General features: G+C 34.4%; 1 protein-coding gene across 1 annotated transcript; it reads left to right on the top strand.

Moving 5' to 3' along the window:
• On the top strand, positions 1 to 2,780 carry LOC141673376 (zinc protease PQQL-like). Its single transcript, XM_074480119.1, has 8 exons — positions 1 to 85; positions 397 to 776; positions 859 to 984; positions 1,401 to 1,538; positions 1,823 to 1,957; positions 2,076 to 2,333; positions 2,399 to 2,536; positions 2,619 to 2,780. The coding sequence occupies exons 1-8, from the start codon at positions 1 to 3 to the stop codon at positions 2,700 to 2,702; spliced, it is 1,344 nt and encodes a 447-aa protein (XP_074336220.1). The 3' UTR covers positions 2,703 to 2,780.
• Positions 2,781 to 9,514: the final 6,734 nt, after the last annotated feature.

The following is a 9,514-nucleotide window of genomic DNA, read 5'->3' on the forward strand; positions in this document are numbered from 1 at the left end:
ATGGCCACCGCCACCAGCTCTGCTGTTTTAGTAACCACCATCTCCACCAGGTCCGATGGGTTCACCATCACAATCACCTTCACCGGTCTGCTAACAATCCCTTGGTGTCTCCTTTACATGAATACTATTATGGTCTTCTCTGCTTTAACAGTTAAGTTTTTTAAAATCAAAACCCTAATTTCTTAAATTGGGGATTTTTAAAATCGAAACCCTAATTTTTTAAATTGGGGTTTTTTAATTTTAATACTCTTTGTTGGTTATAAGGAATATGGTTTGGGTAATAATTAGCATGTTATTTTCGTTTACTTGGATTTATCTTTCATTTATTAATTTTTTAATTTTGTTTTTCTATATGATACAACTATTATTTAAGGTAATCTTTGGTTTATATTTAAGGTGCTTTGATTGTAGATGAAATCTTGGGTATAATCAAGGGAGTTGCAGTGAAAAGTGTTTACTTGTTTGTTATAGTTCCTGCATACACAGTTTATTTGGGTTGTTTTTATAATTGGACAAGTTTATATGGCAGATCGGTGTTGGAAGAGGAGGAAGAGCGCGGAGTTGCGCACATTGTTGAGCATCTTGCTTTCAGTGCGACTAACAAGTACACGAATCATGATATTATAAAGTTTCTTGAAAGTGATGGTGCAGAATTTGGGGCTTGTCAAAATGCAGTGACATCTTCTGATGAAACTGTTTATGAACTGTTTGTTCCGGTTGATAAGCCTGAAGTTTTACCTCAGGCTATATCTATACTGGTTGAATTCAGTTCAGAGGTAATAGTGACATTTTGGTTTTTTTATATTATTTGAGATTTTATCATATATCTTTATAGGTTCAACCTTATGCCTAGTACAGATTCGAGTATCATCAGATGATTTGGAGAAAGAAAGAGGAGCAGTTCTGGAAGAGTATAGAGGTACTAGAAATGCTAATGGAAGGATGCAGGAGGCACAATGGGCGCTCATGATGGAAGGTTCAAAGGTCTAGTTGTTGGCACTTGTAATTCCAAATATTTTTAGCTATTATCTAGCACTTGTCGAACATTCTCTTAGCTTAATTAGAAAACAGATCCTGATTGACGTGCTCAGTAATCCTGATTTTTTAGTATGTCGGTTTAAGCTTATATGTATATGATCCTCATTGTATTGTACAAGTTCGTTCTGTGCTCCTTTTTATTTGTGAACGAACCTTATCTGTGCTTTTGTATTGGCATGCTCACTATTAGCCTAAGAATTGAAAGTAAGGTGATCAATTCTTTTTATCCTAGTACTTTTAATATGAGTTTGGTGTTTCCTGTTTGAATTAGGGTATAGTTGTAATTTATTGTGAGCATGATTTTGGGAACAATACATCTATATCTATATGAATACATCATATATGTTCATCAATGGTTGCAGTATGCCGAGCGTTTACCCATTGGCCTGGAAAAGGTGATCCGAACTGTTTCTCCTGGGACTGTGAAACAGTTCTACAGGAAATGGTATCATCTGAAAAATATGGTTGTTGTAGCAATTGGAGATTTCGCTGATACACAGGTCTAGATTTCAAATCTGGCTATTTATCGCATACTTTGATATTTCATAACAGACGTGTATTTAATATATATGTTCTCACCAGAGTGAAAAAAATCTCCAGTTGGTCAAATTAAACCTGGAAAGAATCTGTGTGTGTATTTGGAATGAATTGTGTCAAATCCAATCATGTCACCAAGCTTAATAATACAGCATATTCCTTTGAAATACGGCGACTAATAATGCTGAGTTTTATTTTTTAATTATCTAATTCTCTCTTCCCTCGCTCGTCATAATCGATATAACAGATTGTTGTTGAGCTTATAAAGATGTATTTCGGGAATAAAATTTCAGCATCTGATCCTCCTCCTATACCACACTTTCTGGTTCCATCACACGAAGAGCCACAATATTCATGTTTGTTAGAATCTGAAGCTGTCGGGGTTAGTTTGTTGTGCATCTTTTTTAACTACACTTCTTTTTAACCATGTATTTTCATGTTGGATGATCCTTTCCATGCAATAAGTCAGACAGTTCCTATCTTTAATTGGCCTTGAATAGTCTGCAGTGATGGTAAGCTGTAAGATGCCTGTGGTGGAGCTGAGGACTGTAAGGGATTACAGGGAATTACTTGTAGAGTGCATGTTCTTTCATGCTTTGAACCAAAGATTCTTTAAGATATCTCGCAAGAAGGATCTACCATATTTTTCATGCTCGGCTTCCGCTGATGTCCTTGTTCGACCAAGTAAGGCCTATATAATGACTTCGTCTTGCAAAGAAAAAGGAACTATAGAGGCCTTGGAATCAATGCTTATTGAGGTGTGCATTTTTATAAAATTGTTAAGTCTTTCTTATATTTCTTCTACTGATTTCTTATCTTTTAGGTTGCAAAGGTTCGGCTACATGGGTTTTCTGAGCGTGAAATAGCTATTGCTCGGGCGTTCTTATTGTCAGAAATCGAATCTGCCTATTTGGAGCGGGATCAGATGCAGTCAACCAACTTGCGAGATGAGTATTTGCAAGTATATTACTTCTCTGCCTTTGTCTAATGTTTTCTTTGTTGTTGTCAAGTTTGACCTTCCTACTCAACCTTTTCTTTTCCAGCATTTTCTTCATGATGAACCTGTCATTGCTGTCGAGTATGAAGCGCAGTTGCACAAAACTATATTCCCCGTGAGTACATATTGATGTTTAGTGTTTTCTTCTATATATCCACAATTATTCCCTATAATTTCACTCTAGTTTAGTGTGAAAAACTAATTCTACACGTTTTGGCCAATTCGACTTGGATAAATATATCAGCTCATGAAGTAGTCCTATGCACCGCACTACTGATGTGATAATATTTTACCAGTTGCAAACTTTAAATAATTAAATTGTTTCCCAGCTCTCTTATATTATCCTTTCAATTTGATGTCATATATCTACTCTCTCCAAATTATAAAAAATGGACGGGATGTAAATGAACGGAGTTCAATAGATATGCAGTGCTTAATAGTTGCTTCTCTCTGTGAGAAAGGTAAATTTTTAACTTTAATTTTTATTATGTTTGGTAGCATCATATATGTTCTTTTCGTTGTAGCTGAGTAATAGGTGGTATGGTCTAAATTTTCTCTGATATAAATTCACCCAAACAATATTTCTAGAATTAGTTGCACAACAATTTTACTAGATATCCTTCTTATTTTATTGCCTTTGTTTTTTTTCCTGCATCAAAGCTTCTTGTGTACTTTCTAATACCATCTTATTTCTTAGCTCTCTGATGTTGTGGATTCCATGGAGGTCAGTATACAAAATGAAGAGTCTGTAACTACAGGTATTTACTCTTATCTACATATTTATACTCTAATAAGCTAGAACAATGAGAGAGCACTAGTTTTAATAGTTTCATCTTGGGGAAAGTATAACATTGAAAGAAAAACTGAGAGTACATTTTTTTAAATTAGCTCTTAAATTTGCCGAAGAAATACTAGGCCATGCTAAAGACCGCACAAAAGATCAGCATCATGGATATATTGTTCTCTATCTTAGAGTTTGATGCATCTTATAATTCATATACTAATCTCAGATCGTGAATGCACCACATTTCTGCTGAGAGGTATAAACTATAAAGAACTTCCGCACACTGATATATGTTTTCTCTGTCCCTTCTTTGACTTTGGGTATACTCCATAAAAACCTTGAGTATCGTACTTCACTATTTTACCGGCCACATTTAAATCTTTTTCGCCAATAATTAGCTGGAACATGCATCTATTTAGACGTGTTGCAGAAGTCAACTGGTGGACAAAACTCTAAAACACAGCGGGAACTTGGATCCAGTCTTTGTGAGAATGTAGATGCTTCACCAAAATATATAGATGATGAATTGATGGGCATAGCAGAAAACAAACTAGTATCTTTTCAATGTAAGATGCACTTTATTTTGATGATGATAAAGGACCAGACTATGTATTTAAGCATGTATTCAAATCTATTATTTCTTTAGTTTACTTGAGTGCAAGTTCCGTATATTTGATATATCTTAGTTATAAAAGCAATTGTACATCACTCCTAAAGAACAAAAACTGATGTCAAAAAAAGTTAATGTACATGCTTTTAGATAAAAATACTGATGTCAAAGACTGCCATATTCAAGTATAAATTGAAAATAGTCATCACTTTGTTTGAGATAAAACTGATGTTTATGTGACAATATATACATCACTTTTAAAGAAGAAAAACTGATGTCAAAAAAGTTAATGTACATCGCTTTTAGATGAATAATTGATGTCACAGACTGACATGTTAAAGTCTAAATTAAACATAGATAACACTTTGTTTGGGATAAAACTGATGTCTATGTGTCGATATAGACATCACCTTTCATTAAAGAAATCGATGTTTAATATCTGATTTTACATCACTTAAATGAAAATACTTGATGTCTATGTGGAAAAAAACATAGCTCGTAATATGTTTAATCTGTAATAATAGGTGTAATTTATTTATTAAATTATTTATTTCTAACATTTTTTGTAAAAAAAAAGTGCATAGACATCATTTTTTTTGCCAGAAATGATGTCTAAGTAAGTAAAGACATCGGGTTATGGCCGATGTCTAGAATAGACATCACCGACATCAACATCGGTTGCCAAACAACATAGACATCGGCCAAAAACCGATGTCTATGGACTTTTTTCTTGTAGTGTATTCTATATCGACGGATGATCAAACTCGATGGATAATGAGCATCCGTCAGAATGTAAATTTTAACTTAGCCAAAATTTCCTCTAAGACAGAAAAATCAATTAAGTTTCTGGCTGCATTATAACTTGCAAAAATATCTAAAATGGTTTAAGAATAATTAAGCATAACTAACTCACTTACCAACCTAGAAAAGGTGGATTCATCAAGTGGCTTGCTAAAGATATCCTCAAGCTAATTTTCACTGGGAACAAAATGAAGTTCCACAGTACCATTCATTACATGTTCCCTAATGAAGTGGTACTTGATGTCTATGTGCTTTGTTCTTGAATGTTGTGCTAGATTTTCAGTGATGGAAATTGTACTTATGTTATCACAGTAAATAGGAATTCTGTCCACTTGTAGACCATAGTCCAACAATTAGTTTTTCATTCATAAAATATGTGCACAACAACTACCAACAGCAATATATTCAGCTTCAGCTGTAGAAGTAGAAATTGAATTTCGCTTTTTACTGAACCAGGATGCCAGTTTGTTTTCTAGAAATTGACAGGTTCCTGTTGTACTTTTTCTATTAATTTTACAACCTACATAATCTGCATCTGAATAACTAGTTAGATAAAAACCAGAATCTCTAGGGTACTAATTGCCAAGTTTTGGTGTACCCTTGAGATATCTAAAAATTCTCTTAACAGCTATTAAGTGAGATTCTCTAGGATCAGCCTGAAATCTAGCACAAAGACATGTAGCAAACATTATATCTGGTCTACTAGCTGTTAAGTACAAAAGTGAGCCTGCCATGCCTCTATAGCTTGAAATATCCACAGACTTTTCAGTAATGTTTAATTGAAGTTTAGTTATAGTGGCCATGTGCATTTTTGTAGATGTGCAATCCATTAGATCAAACTTCTTTAAAAGATCATAAATATATTTAGTTTGACTAATGAATATTCCATCACTAATTTGCTTAACTTGTTAACCAATAAATAAGTTAGTTCTCCCATCATGCTCATTTCATACTTACTTTGCATCAATTAGACAAACTTTTTACAAAGTTTGTCGTTTATAGAGCCAAATATAATATCATATACATAAATTTAAACAAGTATACTAGAGCCATTAACATTTCTAAAGAATAAATTTTTATCAACAGTACCTCTTGTCAAGTGGTTTTCCAAAAGAAACTTTGATAATGTGTCATACTAGGCTCTAAGTGCTTGTTTCAATCCATAAAGTGCTTTCAAATGATAGTAGACATATTCTGGAAAATTTGGATCTTCAAAACCAGGAGGCTGACTGACATAGACTTCCTCCTCCAAATCTCTATTTAGAAAAGTACTTTTGACATCCATTTGATAGACTTTGAAATTGGCATGGGCTGCATAGGCTAAAGAAAATTCTGATGGCTTCAAGTCTTGCAACAGGAGCAAAAGTTTCATCAAAATCTATTCCTTCTTGTTGACAGTAGCCCTTAGTAACCAATCTAGCTTTGTTCCTGACCACTATGTCATTTTCATCCATTTTTTTCTGAATACCCACTTGGTGTCAATTGGATTATTTCCTTTAGGTTTGGGTACCAGCTTCCATACCTTGTTCCATTCAAATTGGTTTAGCTCCTCTTGCATAGCTAAAACCCAATCAGGATCCAATAAAGCTTCTTCTACCTTCTTTGGTTCTTCTTTAAACAGAAAGCTGCTATATAGACATTCTTCTTGTGTTGCTTTTCTTGTTTGAACTCTAGAAGATGCATCACCAACGATGAGCTCAAAAGGGTGATCTCTAGTTCATTTTCTTTGTTAAGGTAGATTAGCTCTAGATGAAGAGGTCTCATTTTTGTCTTCATGTGTAACTAAATTTTGATTATGAGAAACTCCCCCTGAGTTTGTGAATCTTTGATTTGAGAAGGGAGTTCCATAACAATATTGGTTCTTAGATTGTATACTCTATATGCTTTTCCAACAGCATATCCAACAAAGATTCCTTCATCTACTTTAGCATCAAACTTTCCATGTTGATCAGTTTGATTCCTTAAGATATAACATTTGCAGCCAAAGACATGAAGAAAATTTAGAGTTGGCTACCTGTTCTTCAACAATTAGTAGGGTGTCATGCATTTTACTTGATTAACCAAGGAGATATTCTGAGTGTAGCAAGCACTATTCACAGCTTCAGCCCAAAAATATATTGGTAACTTTGATTCTTCAAGCACTGTCCTTGCAGCTTCAATAAGAGATCTGTTCCTCCTTTCCACTACTCTATTCTGTTATGGAGTTCTTGTTGCTAAAAACTTATGCATAATCCCATTTTCTTCAAAAAATTATCTCATCACAGAATCCTTGAACTCAGTTCCATTGCCACTCCTGATTCTTCCAACCTTGAAGTCAGGATGATTATTGACTTGCCTTATGTGATTGATGACGATTTCACTAGCTTCTTTTTGGACATTAGAAAATATGTCTAAGAGAACTTTGAGAAATCATCCACAATTACTAAGAAAAATTTTTTTCTTGAGATATACAACACATTAACTGGTCCAAACAAATCCATATGCAACAGTTGCAAGGGTTCTTTCATTGTTGAATCAAGCGTCTTTTTGAATAATGTTTTAATCTGCTTTCCTTTCTGGCAGGCATCATACAATCCATCATTAGTAAACTCCACTTGAGGAATGCCTCTAACCAATTCTTTCTTGACAAGCTCATTCAAGATCTTGAAGTTTAGATGGGACAGCTTCTTGTGCCATAGCAAACTTTTATCTTGACTTGCTTTATTGAGAAGACAAGTGACTGATTATGCATTTGATGAGTTGAAGTCAGCTAGGTACATATTTCCTTTTCTCACTCCAGTAAGAACCACTTTGTTGCTCTTTTTGTTGGTCACAACACAGGCTGCTGAATTCAAAATAACTGAATTTCCCTTATCACAAAGCTGGCTGATACTCAATAAATTATTCTTGATACCATCCACTAGGGCAACCTCTTCAATGATGACATTGTATTTTGAAATCAAGCCATATCCCACAGTATAACCCTTGTTGTCATATCCAAAAGTAATACTTGGGCCATCTCTTTCCTTGAACTCAGTGAGCAGGGTAGAATCTCCAGTTATGTACCTTGAGCAACCACTATCTAGATACCAAAGATTCTTTCTGTTTCCCTTCACACATTAAAATGAAATCAAGTTGATTTTGGTACCCAAGTTTCCTTGTGTCCTTCCTTGTTAGGTTTCTTCTTTGGTTTTTGGGTTCTTTGTTAGTCATTTGAGTTGAACCCTAGAAACCAGTCATTAAAACAAAATTATCATGCACATTTTGGTTTACATAAAAAGGTATGCTATTTGCAAACATGTTATTCCAGTAAGGCATGCTAAATAGCATTTGAGGCATACTAAATGCAATATAATAAGGATTAGGTGCAAATGGCATATTAGCAAATTGTGCAATCATATTCTGAGTAGACATAGCATTCATAGGCATGGTAAGCATGGTAGTCATGTTGGGAAAAGAAGAGGGTGCAGACATGGGAATAGGCATAGCAAGTTTACAATTAACAAACAAATGATTAACACTACCAAACTTAACACAGATTTTCCTTGGTGCATATTTATCAGGTGTGTAGTTGTTATGTTTGTTAATTCCTACTTTCCCATTTCTATTGTTTATCTTTTTTGCTTCTGTTTTAACCTCAATCTTTTCTAATATGTCATTCAATTGCTTGATAGACAGATGATCAACATTAACTTTCTTTTCTTTTCTGACTTGACTTGATTGTCCTGGAATAAAGTTTTTAGAAACTGATCCATATTTCTCATTCAACTTAGCTAGCTTAACTTTGCTAAATGGTTTACTCACAGCCGACGGATGTGGCTCTTTGTCTCTCGACGTATAATCCTTTTGATTATCCAACAGATGATTTTCATCATCTGTCGAGTCCACATCTGTAAACAATCCTTCAACCAAATTGGGCTCAACCTTTTTTTTACTCTTCTTCCAGGCTACATCATAAAAGGACTCAATACCCTGAACTTTAGTGACTTGAGCATGAATATCTCTAGATGATTTCAATGTCTTAATCACTTCATGTTCTCAATCAAGCTGCTTCTTTAAAATATCTTCTTTCTTCAAGGACTCAGTTAATTCATCCTTAGCAATCTTACACTCAGTTCTGAATTTTTCAAATTCAATAAACAGAGACTCTACCACATTATTCCTCTCACTTAAAAACAAATTATTTTCTTTAATTTTAGCATTTTCCTTAGTGAGGGACTTAAGTGTAACACACAAGTGATATAATTTAGTAGACATGTCATTTATTGCATCATTACACTCTGCTTTAGAAAAATGTGCTAGGTTGGTGGTGAATACCTGATTGCTTGAAGAACTGGTCTTTATTTCATCTGATTTGGCCATTAGGGCTAGATTGACATAGATTGTTTCTTCATCTTCATCCAATCTATCTACAGCCCAGCCATTCTTCTGTGTGATGAAAGTCCTTTCCTTTTGTTTGAGTAGCTCAAAGTATTTATGTTTATATTCAATAGTCTCAAACTTCTTTTTGCCAGAATTAGACTTTCTACACTCACTAGCAAGATGACCTGCCAAGCCACATTTGAAACACTTAAATTTTGACTTATCAACCATGTTTCTATTTGACTTGGATGCTCCAAAATTCTTTTTGAATTTGAGCTTGGAAAATCTCCAGGATAAGAATGCTAGGTGCTCATCAATATCATCCATGTCATATTGGCTCAACTGATCTTCATTCTCAGCTACCAGCCATTTACACTTGCTTTCACAAACCTTTGAAGTAGACTCA

Source organism: Apium graveolens, chromosome 7 (genome assembly GCF_009905375.1).
Source record: "Apium graveolens cultivar Ventura chromosome 7, ASM990537v1, whole genome shotgun sequence".
NCBI classification, from domain to species: domain Eukaryota; kingdom Viridiplantae; phylum Streptophyta; class Magnoliopsida; order Apiales; family Apiaceae; genus Apium; species Apium graveolens.